Source organism: Leguminivora glycinivorella, chromosome 3 (assembly GCF_023078275.1).
Source record: "Leguminivora glycinivorella isolate SPB_JAAS2020 chromosome 3, LegGlyc_1.1, whole genome shotgun sequence".
NCBI classification, from domain to species: domain Eukaryota; kingdom Metazoa; phylum Arthropoda; class Insecta; order Lepidoptera; family Tortricidae; genus Leguminivora; species Leguminivora glycinivorella.
The window spans coordinates 378,433-391,859 of NC_062973.1; the positions used below are offsets into that span (position 1 = coordinate 378,433).

At 38.7% G+C, this 13,427-nt stretch overlaps 1 protein-coding gene across 5 annotated transcripts; it reads right to left on the bottom strand.

Annotated features, from left to right (window-relative positions):
• Positions 1–377: 377 nt before the first annotated feature.
• LOC125242708 (zinc finger protein 1) lies at positions 378–13,041 on the bottom strand. Of its 5 annotated transcripts, none has more exons than XM_048151611.1 (4): positions 12,899–13,041; positions 5,789–5,967; positions 3,243–5,271; positions 378–2,842 (listed from the first exon to the last, which is right to left on the bottom strand). In XM_048151611.1, exons 1-4 carry the CDS (start codon positions 12,969–12,971, stop codon positions 2,649–2,651), a joined length of 2,475 nt encoding a protein of 824 aa, XP_048007568.1. In that variant the 5' UTR covers positions 12,972–13,041; the 3' UTR covers positions 378–2,648. The 5 variants fall into 5 exon arrangements, with proteins under 5 accessions (XP_048007568.1, XP_048007566.1, XP_048007564.1 ...); XM_048151609.1 differs by lacking the exon at positions 12,899–13,041 and adding an exon at positions 12,462–12,601 and having other exon boundaries at positions 5,807–5,967; XM_048151607.1 differs by lacking the exon at positions 12,899–13,041 and adding an exon at positions 12,462–12,601.
• Between the last annotated feature and the right edge of the window lie 386 nt (positions 13,042–13,427).

Below are 13,427 nucleotides of genomic sequence, written 5' to 3' on the forward strand. Positions count from 1 at the left end.
CTGCTGTAAGGGATTGATTACATAATCCTTATTTTTGCTAGGTACTTTCATTTTGTGTTAAAATTATTTGCAAATATCCAATTTAGCACCAGTATCTACTGTAGGCCTTGTTTTTCCTATAGGTTTAAGTATTGGATAATTGCCCTGTTCAGAATGTCTACAATCTATTGTTTATCTTAACCATATAACTTCTAGTAGACTTGTTTGTCAAAGGGGGAGACCAAAGAGTGCGTATATGACCCAAATAAAGGAAAGAATGAATGTCATGTCATATCAGGAAGGCAGAAGGTCGGCACTCATGGAAGTTGATCCAACAACAAGAGTCCAACTCTTAAATGATTGACGATGAGACTTGTTTGTGTAGGGGAAGATGATTAAAATAAACAATAAAACAGATTTTTTGCACTGAATTGTCAATATATATAATTTTAATATTCATAAATTCAATATACATTATAATATCAAGTAAAATGAATTACTATAATTTATATAGGTAATATTTTAACACATGTTAATCTATGGGTAAGTTTAACAATCTAAAGTAGGTACTTATCATTAACAAATCAGCAACCAGCCTCGCTCCCACACATCCATACATACAATACAACAAACACAATATGGCAATAGGAATTCACATTGGCTTATCATTACCACTAAACCTATCGTGGACTCACAAAGGAAGAAATACTTTTGTCGCAATAATGATTGCTCAAGTAACTAAACATTGCCACAGTACATATGCCATTCCATGTAAAAATAAAAATTTCACTTACAACTTTAGGTATAAAATTAGTTTAAGTCTTAAATATTTTTGGCACAAAACTAAAACTAAGTAAAACTAAATGTGATGGGATGCTATATGGTACAAGTCCGCATCGAGCTAACACATAATTAATCTTTGGTTTCCCTAGCCCACCAGGTGATCCGGACCTCACACGTCCAACGTCAAATTATAATTACATAAAACTAAATTATAACTAGGCATGATAAAATATGAAATGTGTCAAACAGGCTTTATCTTTTAATTTTGAAGAACAATAAAAATCTATCAAAACCGGTACATTTTGCTCAAGATATTCGAAAATATACTTGTCATTACTGATATTTGATTATGTTATCATGATTACCGATAAAATGATAAAGATGTTTTTATGACATTTCCTGAAAATACTGTTTTTAATAACAATGTTGTGGCTCCAATGTTTCATGAATTTTGATGGTGTTCGAATACTGTGATAATTTCTAATGTAGGTAAATACTAAAGGATAAAGTAACTATATACTGTTTGTTATTTATGATTGTAATTCGTTGCTTTGAAACCTTTCTGAAAAATTGAGTCTACTTACTATATTAGAACATATAGAAATAATTATTAGGTATCTAAATATCTCTAATTTAATGTTTTTTGCTTAGGAACTTTCTGTTCTATTATACTGCTGTTGGGTGATCGTTTTTAGAATTCTGGTCTTAAAGCACTTAATAAGTGAAATAAAACTTAATTAAGTACATTTCGAAATGGCGGTTTGGTTTAAATGTAAATGTCATTAATAGCTACATTAAATTATTATCCAAATACATTTTATCGCAGTATTAAATGAAAGTAAACTGTGCTACGGAGGTAGTGAAGACAGAACATTCAACTAGTTTACTGAGTAAAATCGTTGTGAAATCTTATCGGACTTTATGATCTATAGGTAGAGTTTAATTATATCATATTTAATCCTATTGGGTTTAATAATCGAAATCGTTTATTATTGTCACCATATCATTGTGTCGGATGCGGCAGGAGAAGCCACACGGACTGAGAGAGCAAGCGAGCATATGTACAGATAACTCTTACAATATTTACAACACGAATTATTTACACGTTACAAGCTAATCTTTGGACTAATCGAAAAAGTTTTTTAAACACAGCAGAGATCCCATAGGAGTATTATGGAATGCTTAAGACTTATTTAAGATTGAATCTATCTAAAGTATTACGAGAACCTTAAACTATTGTTTATAAAATTTATTTTCGTAACAGGATGGGCTTTTGGCCTATTAGACGCCCCGGCCTTGATGCCTTCGTCGTCGGCTGTCGGCCGACGGTCTGTGCGACACGTAGGTACTCTGTTGTACGTATATTGTTCATTTATATACATGGTAGTGGTAGATAGAAGGAAAATAATGAATATCAGTGTTATAACTCTAGAATATTGTCATCACATGGGCAGCGCGGCGTGGGCCGCGGGCCTGCGTTCGCGTCGCGATCCTACAAATAAACTTTAAACAGAACATCTAGCTTATTACATATTTATATATGGCAATAATAAATATAAAGAGAACAACATTACATTTATCGAGTATTATGCTACAGGTACCGGCCTTTGGTATTTGGCACATAAAACTATAGGTATAATTTTAAAGAGATAAAATGTTAACGCGATAAAATTTTTGGCATTAGCATGGCACATTCCTTTGGTATATTTGGCACTATACAATATAAATAGGGAATTCGTACTCTACCGTATAAAAATATGACGTTGAGCAATATTAATTAACTTGGAAACGAAAATACCGGGCGACGAATACTTGAGTATTATGAGTATTATGCAGTAGAATGCGAGTATGACATCACGCGGCAGCGTGGTTGAGAGGTGGGAGGGTTAGTCCCGGTAGGGCTTGCAGATGGCGAAGCGGTGGTTCATGTGCTGCGAGTAGGAGCCGGAGTGCGAGAACTTCTTGAGGCACTTGCAGCACTGGAACGGCTTCTCGCCCGTGTGCAGCCGCTTGTGCTCCGTCAGGTGGTGCTTGTGCTTGAACGCTTTTGGGCACTCCACGCACTTGTACGGCCGCTGACCTACGCAACAAAAAATACAAATAACATTTTAAATTATTTATTCAATAAAAATGAAACAGTTTTTTTACATTACACTTTCCACCAAACTGTAGAATAGTTTGTTGGCAGGAATAGGCTCCCTTTCAATACCCAAACCAATTTATTAGTTACAAATACTGAAGAGCTAATATTTCTCGTCTTTATTAATAATCTTGGGTCGCGACAGTTGCACAATGAAAAACTAAGAAGACGAAATAAATCGAATACAATGAGTTTAAAATAAATCTCAACATTTATTGGTAGCTGATTTAGTTCTGAATTCCGCCTACAAATGGTCGATTTATTTGAAATAATCTTGTGATATTTTTATTACGTAAAGGAAAAATAGGTAGTAAATTAGTTAATAGTTGATGAAACTCACCTGAGTGTTCGTATTTGTGCCGCGCGAGCGAGCTCTGTTTGACGAACGTCTTGTCGCACTGGTCGCACACGAACTGGCCCTCGCCCTCCTTGAACTCCATCTTCAGTTTATTCTTCTTAAGTACCGGCCCTTCGTCATCATAGTCGTTATGGGCGAGCATCTCCTCGCCCCACAGCGGTCGCTCGTATGACGGGCTTAGCCCAGGCGCGCGCCCGTCCATGTGCATATTAAGCATAGGCGACCGAGTATTTGCCATGTCGTTGTATTGTAAAAGCTTGTCCATCGGTATTGTAGGGTTTAGTTTCTGAGTTAAAGGCCGTTTCTGGGCCCCTAACTCCCCCGGCGACGGTGACAGGCGGAAGTCGGTGAAGGACGATGAAGAACAATTGGAATGTGGGTATGTGTTCAAGTAGTTGTTGCGGTGGGGCGTTGTGCTACGCGAGGACTTCTGGCTCAGATTGACCGCTTCCTCGGAGTCGGAATGTGTGACGGAAATGCTGCAGGGCGACGGCGACGGACTCGACGTCACCGACGCGCTTTTTTTGGTCGACAGGTCTAAAGGCTGATCGTACACTGCTACTGTCTGCGTCATTCTTCGAACCCTCGCCCTGTTATTTTGGAACCAGACTTGCACTACTCTATTATGAAGACCGATCTCTTGAGCGATCTTTTTGAATTCCTCTCGTTTTGGTTGAGGGTTGATAGCGTAGTGCTGTTTTAGAATCGCCTGCTGCTCGTCGGTTAAGTTGGTTCGAACTCTAATTTTCCGGACGTCATCGTGAGTGGAGTTTTTCTCGTCGCGGCCTTCCCTTGTGAAATCTTCGTCCTCGCTGGCACTAACTCCGCTTTGGATGGATGCCCGCATTTCTGCTTCTAGTCTGTTGAGCGCTACCGTTTCTTCCACCTGTGCCGCCAAGCCCTCGTGTTTCCTAAATGTTAATAAATTTCCGCAGTACGCCTTCTCGTGATCTAACAAATCGCTTTTATTTCTGAAAATAGCATTGCATTTTAAGCATTTGTGTAAATCTTCGGGTTCGTCTTTGATGATGACGTGTGGGGTCGGCGGCGACTCTATGCTCGGACAAATGCTGCCCGACATAGGAGACATCTTTTCCATATTAGCTCTGAAGAAATGTTTAGTTACTGATGCGCTAACAGATTCTAATATTGTGTTGAAAGATTGATTGTTGTCGGCTTCGGGGCCATTATTATTTAAGGGGACGGTATCTAAGTTACGAGTGGGTGATCTCAGATCACATTCTCGTTCCTCACGCTCTTTTTTAATAGAGACTGCCTCTTCATCTTCGATGTCCATAACTAGTTCGGCGCTTCCCTCCGAGCGCTTATCGTCTTCTTCAGTCACTTCTTCTATCATATCTTCGGGATCCGTTGGATGAGGGCTCCGTTTCGGGCTCATAGGATTTTCTATTTTTCTTTGGTGGTATTGCGATGAAGCGAGTTGCTCAAATAGCTGGGTAAGTTGCGCTGGGAAGCTGTAAGGTGCGATACCGTTTGCTGGGCTCATGGGCATACCAGGAGGCATGTAGAATGGCATCCTGCCGAGCGGCGAGCGATGGAAGCCGTTGTCTTGTGACATGTTGGCGAAGAACGCTGCCTCGTTGTATTTAGGAAGGATTGGTAAGAAGGAGCTTCCATTAGGGGCAATATTATTATTTAATTGGCTAGCCATTGCATTGGAGCGCTTGCGTGAAGGGCTTCGGTCAGGGTTGAGTGCGGGGTTGTTAGGCTTGATGCGGCCCATCTTGAGATTCATAACCAAACACTTCTTAGAAGTCATATGCGATGAGTAAGAGCCAGAATGCGAGAATTTCTTTCCGCAGTTGGCACATTCAAACGGTTTCTCTCCGGAATGTATGCGGAGGTGTTCTTTCAAGTGGTGCTTAAACTTAAAGGCTTTGTCGCAATCGTTGCATTTGAATTTGCGAAGGTTCGCGCTCTCATCGTGGCTTATCATATGCCGCTGCAGTCGGTATACATTTGCGAAGCTTTTGTGGCAGATCTTGCAGGCCTGTTGACAATAGGAGTATTGTTAGTTTTACAATACACACTAAGAATTCACACTAAGAATATCTCATTCCTATAATGCCCTATCATCAGTGAGAGTATATTTACATAGAATTAATTTCAGAGTTGCTTTCAAAATTGTATCAAGCTAACAATTCTTTAGACTAAACGATACCTAACGCTAATAATCGCATAGTCAGTGAAATTATTCATGTTTAGTGACTAATAACAAAGTACCTACGATTACTACACTAACATATTTAAGAAGGTTTTATAAATATAATGTAACATGACATTATTTCTATAAAACCTGATGCTCCTGAATATCTGAAGGATCTTAAGATCGTAACGGGTAATTGCAATTTGCACAAAAGATCCCAATGGGTCGAAGTGTATCCGTAAGGGCCTCCGCAGATATAAGATAAGATGTCTCGTTATAGCTTCAGATATATTTCGATTTCCAAAATGTCGCTAGTGACCGAAACAGCGACTCATAGAAGCAGTATATACAATGCACTAACATATTTGACAGTATCCACCTGAGTGTTGGGCGAGTGCAGGGTCTCGTGGCGCTCGAGCTGCTCGCGCGTGGGGTAGGCGCCGCGGCACTGGCTGCAGGAGAAGGGCCCGCCCGGGCCCAGCGGGGAGCCCCGGTCCTCCTCCTCGTCCGGCGGCTTGCTCTCGCCTGAGAGCGGCCGGACTGCAACAACAGAGAAACACTTTTAGCATGGCCACCTAAACAAATTATATTCAGAATTTTGAGTGATTAACGGTTATATGAAGGTACTTTTAGGTATTTCAACAACAAATTACATTTATATTGACCGGGATGTAGACCGTGATTACGTTTTTGGTTTTCCGTGATCATGCTGCTCGTAACTGCACCAAAATATCGGGAGCTCGACAAACAACAAAAAGGTAATCACGGTATCCCTTTAATAAACCCAAAAGCATTATCTGCTATAAAATCTTTCATTAATATTTTATAATACATTATGTTGCTATTGATTTTAAATACAAACAAAATATAGCGATCAGTAACTCATAACTTTTTCTTGTCACATACCTATCTTATTGCTTAATAGGAAAATTATAAACTAAAATAGATGCAGTGTACTGAAAAAGCGCACTTATATCATATCATATCTATTTCGACTTTAGTACTTAAAACCTACAAAGTCTATACTTTTAGACTGCCATTATAATTAGATGTAGAAAGACAAATTAAACCATCAATTCAGCGTAAATTAAGTATTATGAAACGATAGTTATAAGAGCTAGTGACTAGTGATATCGATTACATAGGATTAAATGGTTCTGATTAAAAAGTGGTCCTCGAAAAGAAGAGCAAGACAATGGGAGCGATAATCCAATGTCATCGACGCCATTTTTGCCGTTTAATTATCGTTAATGAGAGTGCGAACACGACAGCGGCTGTGCGGCACGATCCGTGTACTACGCATCATAAAAGCCCAATTGGAAACAATACAATCGCGTTGTCGACGATTAAAATGATCGCGGACACCTTTACGGCGGCGTTGTAAAAACAAACACGGCAACAATTCAATTTGGAGTCGGTTATTTCGGTAATACGGCCCATTTTCCAGCGTAATAACGTTTTTAAAAGCACCGCTGGCGGGCGCGCGTCGTAAATCAAATATAATAAAGAGCAAAACAACGTTCGGACGTATTAATTAGATCGAGCGTCGCTGTATGCTGCGAGTTACGGTGCAAGCTGGCGGGTTACCACCGCTTTCCGTACTCAGGTGAACCAGAATAACTACGACTTCTATCCGAACCGACAATGCGTAATCAAAAAGCCTATTTTGAACTAGTTGATCCGAGTGTTGGCTTTTGGTAGTCACTGGAATAACGTAACTGCACGCAAGCTGGCCGTAATCCGCGATCGGACACCGGTATTGAATTTTAGAAAATACGGCCTCGTAAACCGACCGTTCCCCTTTACGGGCGAGGTGATAGTGAATACCTAAATAAAGCGTCGCTAAACATAAATGACAGTGCAATATCTACCGGGCATTCGGCTATTTGAATGAACGGTTACTCTTTAACACACGCAGTTAGGTGTTTGCTATGTGTAATTGTCTACTGTGGCTGTAATTTCAAATTGTTTCATTGCTCGTGATATTTAACGGCGCTGTAAATTTGAAATATGTATACCCAAGTTTCTAAACATACTTCGATTTATCTCATATTTCCAATGCGTTACTAATCATGTTATCTATATTATCAATATAACCTAATGAAGGTATGACAATTAAATACCTACCTACCTATTTTAAATTAACTTCAGTTAACGTACCTACCTACATTTAATAACATAGATACATATACTTATAATGAAATTTAATCTACGTAGGTACACTATTTTCCTAAAAAAAATCTTGTTTTTAAAGTATCAAAAGTCATTAAAATCAATAGAATATCATCTTTGTATTGTTTTCAATCAAATAAGTTCAAAAACGCTTTACATGCTTTGTATGAACGAATAGGGTGGGATTAGTTCCGCTACTCGCCAACAGATGGCGCTGGCAATCACGCGGCGCGCAGCTCTACGGCCGAAGTAAAATAAAACAAGAGGCAAACAAATCGGGTGTTGTGCTAATAAAATTAAATAGTTTAACAACATTTATCTAGTATTTAGTAAAATGAAATGTTTTTAAAATAAATTGATATAAGTAAGTAGGCAAAACTGCAAATAAATTTTGCAGTTTTTTCAGTGTCAAGTAAATAATCTTTGAAGGATAAAATTATACCTAATGTAATTTAATAAAAAATGCTATAAAATACGTAATAGAACTTATAGATACTCTACAATATCTCGAATACTTCAATAATCTGAGACCGACTAAAATAGGAACGGAATTCTTTTAAAACTTTACCTACATAATTATATTATTTCTCTTAAGTATCTAGGTAATAAAATATAACTATTGTATTTACATTATATGCCAAAGCAAACTGCTACATTAAACACAATTGTTTATAAAACACCGGGCCCATTTTTTCATTCGCCGCCCGCAATAAATCGCATTTGAATTCACATAAAACATGTCAACATGTAGGTAGAGCGGATAAAACACCTACGAGTATAATCTGCGCACGGGCAAGTGCGTCCGTTAACCGCTGATAAAAAACCTTACGCACACTACGAAGTCTCGCTTCCTATTGCCTGTTAGAGTAAATAACAATTATCACACGCACACAAGCGCGCAGATAAGAGCCCGATTGTTGCACACACGGACGTTGATTGGTCGCACCTGTGTCGGTGAAAAAACTCCGCCTGCCAGACACCATGTTGTAACGTCTCGGGAATTGTAATTGCGCGCTGAGAGAACTATCGAATTGTTTAGACGCGCGCTATTTGTTCAATTGTAGTGCGCTTCTGTTTTATGATCTGCGGTCGGCTTTGTTGTTTTAACCGTCGTATTTTTACACCGAAAGGACGTCCGTGTTAGGAACATTACGGGCTACGGCACATGTTTCGCGTCTTTGTTTTCTCTATGGCCACCAACTTGTAATTTTGCGGATACATGTCTGCGTCTCTTTTGTTTTTAGATTACACAACGGTTTTCTTTAGAAATTAAATTGCTTTTTTACTCTCCTTATATTTATTAAGTTTGCCATTTTATTTGAATTTGATTGTTTTAATTGCATATGAAAGTATATATCTTTACTGGCGCTACAATTTCATTTCTTCGGTATTTTTAAACAGTGTTTAGGCATTACGATTACTGTTTATTTTTATTTCGAAGTTTCTGATATACAAACGACTCAAACTCATTCTGTACCTAATTTATTTCTTTCATGAAAGACGATGTTGAGGATGATGTTGATTAAAATGTATTAGGTACACGAATATTTGGCGGTTATAGATTTCGGACCTAAAATCAACTAGGTAGATGGAACAAAGTCTAAAGTGCTTATCTGAGACGCAGAGGAAATGCACGGGTTATTTACCTAGTGATGAGGCAGGACGTGTGCTGCTACCTACGCCATCGCCAGGAAATGCCATTGATAACGGTGCCAAAGTCTGAACGTTGCACAATGCCACTCTAATACTCATAATTAACGTATGTTCTGTAAATATGATGATGATCAAATATCAAAATGATGAATTTCTGATGACCACACATAGTAAAATTATTCTGTTTGAAATATTTAATTCTTTAATGTAGGTACCCTACCCACACAATTTCATATTGTAAAATATCTGACTCTACCTATGAAATGTTAAGGGAATATCTGAATGTAAATATTTTAAACATTTGATACACAAGTACCTATTATTGCCGTTATCCATAAGTTCATGAATTTAATTAATGCATATTCGTTGATTAGACAGTGGCCAGTTGCGTTACAAAATTTTCAAAACCTTCAAGTTACATAGAAGTTGAACCCTTTCCATAGAAGTTGTACCTAAATATGTATGCAAATGTGCTAAAGCGATTAACATTAATTTTGTAAACCTATCTAGTTTTAATTTGCACGCATTATTTTACGCGATTCATAATATTCGCAATTTAGAAAAAAATATAAATTACAGCATTTTTTAGTTAACGGTCAGAAAACGGATATCTACAAAATTGATGGAGAGTAATAGTTACCTACAATGAAAGTTAATTTAATAAAGTGAAGTGAAATCAATCCAACACAGTGATTGTACAATTATAACATTCTTCTGAAATGAGAAAAAGATCCATCTAATAGTGATTATCAATAATATTGTCTTCGGTTACCGCGATAGTTACTCATGAAATAAAACTACGGAAACGGATTAAATCGCGTATAATGAATTTACAATTGGTCCCGACGTTGTAAATTCATTATACGCGATTTAATCCGTTTCCATAGTTTTATTTTAGTGATTATCAATGTTTAGAAATACCCATATTTTTAAATATAATTTCCAGTATCCGTTACCTATGTGATCCATCCATCAGTCACACCGGTCACACGTGATGTGCCGTGTTTGGCGAGCGATTACCGCGTTTGCTTGTCGCCGTTAATTTAGTTTGTGCTTTAAACTCCATAAATAGGCGATTAGCGAAGCACCTATTGACGACGCTTACATTAACACTGATAACAACACCATTTCTAATTACTTGTTTATCTGGTAGCTTACGATCACTTTGTGAACTGATACTATTTGTTAATGAGTTGGGGCGATGGGCAAATTTAATAAAAATATTACGACAGAATCGCTGTTTCGTCTATCACCAAATTTACATTAGAAATAATGGTTAAATGTAAGTGATTTTAGGAACATGAAAATATATTGAAGTTTGAGAAGTTTTGTAGGTTACATTATAAAATAATTTTACCAACATGGAAATATCTAAAATATGTACCTATAAGTACGCGGTTTATCCAGGTTAGATAATCTAACCTGTAACGGTAACCGTTTCATATCTTACACATCAAATAATATATTTCAGAGTTTTAACATACGCATAATCAATATTCAAAAACCTGCAGCAAATATTTAGTTGTACATAAATGAACAGTTTTTCGTGTAATCGCGTGTCCAGCGGCAGCGGTGGGTAATGTTATTAAGCGCATAGCCCGGAAGCGGCCGCTCCGCGGAAAACGATAAAACGAACTTGCACTAATTTATTCATACGTTCCACGAACTTTCTCATCTCAACGCACTGTACTGTATTAACCGGCCCTATTATTTCTATATCCTCTCCAGACAGGCGGCACTCAAAGAAGAAGAAATAAAAAGTAAGAGAAAAAGCAAAATGAATTAAAACAACATAATCATTTACGTTTTAAGACGGTGAAAGCGAGCGGGTTCCCCTCGACAAACGAAACTTTCTTTCAAGTCTGTGTGTACCTGTTCCCGATTCTCAAGTGGATGAATTATATCCCGAGGGACCGAGGGGAGATTACCGAACACGAAGGTTACTTCTAATGAAGACGTGCTCGAGTTTTATTTTTAATGCGGCTGAGGTGATATCATTCTCACCTGATTCTGTGAGGGGGAACTTTGCTGTTCAATTTTTACTGTTCTTTAATTTGCGCTCTTTTCAACTTCACAAAACACAAGTCATTAAAGAATAATTTCATAACTTCTTTTCCATTTTCAAGATTAAGAAAGAATTTATGTGTATAGCCTGTGCAAAATTGAATATTCTTCTGATAGAGCAATCAGTTGCGAGGGCACAATAAAATAATAACAAGAATAGAATATTTTGGTAAATTCAATAAACAGATAGAAAATGCAAATAAAAACAAAAAGAAAGGAAGCTTACTTAAGGCCGCGAGCCGCCTGGCGGAGGTGGTGGATGTCGGGACTTGCTTACTCCTCATGTCCGCAAGCCAACCGGCCGCCAAGCATTCGTACAAACCGCCAACTCCCATAAGAGGGCTCTGCACTTTCATGGAGCGACACCTCTGTTCACACACTACCCGCGATACGCACTTCGCGTGGACACTGCGTTATCTATCTACTACACGGAGATATCACAGCCTCCGCTGACGTCAGCGGGGTCGAGTCTCGGTCGTCGGCACCGGCGCGCTACTCACATCGGCAGGCGCCCCACACGTTGGCCAGGCTCCACAGGCGGTACGAGTAGCTGTCACCATAGCACCCGAACATGCTCTCATCGGTTCTCGCGACCATGGCCCGCGCGCGCGGACTGACGTGCGAGCGGCGGCGCGGCGCGCGGCGGAATGAAGCGGCCCGCCTTCGCCCCGCCCTGCCTCGCCCGCCCCTTCCCCCCACCTATACTTAATTAGTAGAGCTAGCACGGCACCGTGCTCCGCGGTCGCTATCACCGGACTCGATAATGACATACCGATCATATTATTATAATATAACACCTCTGCACTCTTTTTTTAACCGTTAATATACCGCCTCTACGATTGTTTATTTACATACGCTCGACGCTCCACCTTCCCATTGATGCTCTACCTGTCTCTATCTGCCAAAGTATCGCAACTCGTACGAGACGAAGACGTGGCATATTACTTCGGCACCTTTCATTTGTCGCACTCGTCGCTAATGATTATGACAAGTAATTGAAGTAATTATAACGCTTTATAAATACAACGTTAATGTAGCGCTTTTATCACTGGGTAATTATGATACGACAAAAAAAATATTTACACTTAATCAATGAGAATAGTGTTGATGTTTCAATGAAATCGCTATCTGGTCGGACGTCGTACCTTCCGTGCGAGGCCGATAAGCGGGCGCGCGTGCATCAGGGGCGAGCGGAGCAGCCGTTGCACTTTTAGTTCGGCTTTCGGTCGCTAGATGGCGCTGGGAGTCTCGCGGCGCTCGGAACGCGGACGGGTCTGCGGTCATCGTTATGTAGCCAATGGGACTACGAATGACTCTGATTTGTTATTGCTACGACTAGGTGTTATAAACGTTTCGCTAATCTTGTTTGCGCATATATAATTATGTTGTTGGTACATAGTGCAAATTGATTCAGTATTTATGCTATCGTAGACGCTTAATGGAATGTGCCATTTCGTACGATAAGTTGAGATCTACGTCAACGTTAGATGAATGAACGTAATGAAGCTTATGATAATGACATTAGAATATATAATGTAGGTCACCAATTATATAAATTATGTAATTATGTATAGTTTCTTACCTAGTGCATCAAATATGTTGTAAGTGGAGTATCTGTACTGCTCATTTGCCGCATAATGATAATACGCCATCATTTTGATGCACTTTGGTATTCACCGATTTAAAATAAAACCGAACTTTTTACTCCTTAGAAAATTGTTATTTAACTAAAGTAGCTATTATAATTTCATAAATAATTTAAAAGTCTTTTATAGAATTATATTTATTATTTAAAGTTCACTGATATCTTCCGGTCCAAAGTAATGGAGGTAAACAATGTAACGCGCAAAGTAGGCGACCGTTTCGCGCGATGGTTTGCCTTGAACTGTGAGTACATCAATGGGGACTTGGTTTTCTAATTTTCAGCAACCTGAGTAGGCATTTTGCGGCGTATTACGCATGACTCGATATTGCTTGCCTAATTATTAATATATGAATATTTAAGCATTCGTTCCCTTTAGTAAGAGTATTCAGAATGGTACTTATTAACATATTTATTATGTTGATGACAGCGTATTTATCATAGTCCATTTAAAAAAAATCTCGATAAG

Coding starts and splice junctions, on each gene's coding strand:
- LOC125242708 (XM_048151607.1), bottom strand. CDS start 12,600: ATGACCGCAGACCCGTCCGCGTTCCGAGCGCCGCGAGACTCCCAGCGC. Junction 5,968..12,461: donor TTATCGGCCTCGCACGGAAG/GTACGACGTCCG, acceptor CTGTTGTTGCAG/TCCGGCCGCTCTCAGGCGAG. Junction 2,843..3,242: donor GCACAAATACGAACACTCAG/GTGAGTTTCATC, acceptor TTTGTTGCGTAG/GTCAGCGGCCGTACAAGTGC.